The sequence below is a fragment of the Octopus bimaculoides genome, chromosome 28, assembly GCF_001194135.2.
Source record: "Octopus bimaculoides isolate UCB-OBI-ISO-001 chromosome 28, ASM119413v2, whole genome shotgun sequence".
In the NCBI taxonomy this organism is placed as follows: Eukaryota; Metazoa; Mollusca; class Cephalopoda; order Octopoda; family Octopodidae; genus Octopus; species Octopus bimaculoides.
The window spans coordinates 7474805-7475851 of NC_069008.1; the positions used below are offsets into that span (position 1 = coordinate 7474805).

The following is a 1047-nucleotide window of genomic DNA, read 5'->3' on the forward strand; positions in this document are numbered from 1 at the left end:
ATATACATATATACACGGGTGTATATGATTGTGTATAGAAGAATATATTACTCAAAGACATTCCAACTTTGATTTTCAGGTTTTATTTACAGTCTTGATATTATATAATGAAATGATAGAATACCAAATGTCCATTCTGGTTGAACTAGTACTTTCATGCATTAAACTATGCAATCTTCAGGTTCATGTATTAATGGTGACAGTTATGTTCTACAATTTACAACTGTGGCGAGATGGTTAAAATGTGTGTCTAAAATGCATTTGTATTGGCTCCAGAATGGTAATTTTTACAAACTGTATTCTGACCAATCAGTGTGTGACATTACTAAATTACTTAAGTTGATTGGTGTTTGGTTTAGGCATCACGGTTTGTTGAACATGTCAAGAGACATGTATTTTGACCCTGGCCAAATCTTCAGTGATAATGGATTGAAGTGAACCGTAACTAATCGGCACATTTTCTGATAACTCATGGATGGTGATTCGACGATTTCTTCTTACAGCTGCATGCACATCTGTGATGTTTTTCTCAGTTCTGCTGGTTGCGGGTCTCCCAAAACATTCGTCAATATTGACTTTTTTCAACCATCTTGGAAACAACTGAACCACTCGTACACTTGTGTGTGGATAATACACTCCTTTCCATACACTTTCTGCAACTTTGCATATGCCACTGACAACTTTCTCTGTCGTGGTCAATGCGAGGATCACACGTTACAAGTAGTGCTGTAAACAGTGGAAGTGAGCTAGAACGTTAAACCTTAGTGCGCATGCACAGCAGAGTTCAAGGTCATAGATGTATCACCGATCCATCCCGCTTCTGTGCCCGGAGGTAGCCCACACACCCAGGCTCTTATCACCCTCCTCCCACAATAAGTGGGGAGGAACAAAATTTCTTGCCCCTCAAGGGGCATACTAGCAAATTTGCCAGCTTCCTCGGGTGTACCAAACAGCAACCATACCGTTGCATATTTGGTCCCCCGAGAAATAAATTTTATAGTTGGCAGGTAGTCTGCTAGCTCTTCCTCTATCCCATTCTTGTCGAAG

General features: G+C 40.2%; 1 protein-coding gene across 1 annotated transcript in view; it reads left to right on the forward strand.

Annotated features, from left to right (window-relative positions):
- Positions 1-98, forward strand: part of LOC106873261 (uncharacterized) — a 10778-nt gene extending 10680 nt beyond the window's left edge. The window contains exon 5 of the mRNA XM_014920553.1: positions 80-98. Coding sequence (XP_014776039.1) covers positions 80-98 — 19 coding nt within the window. The remainder of the gene's footprint in view (positions 1-79) is intronic.
- The last annotated feature ends 949 nt before the right edge of the window (positions 99-1047 follow it).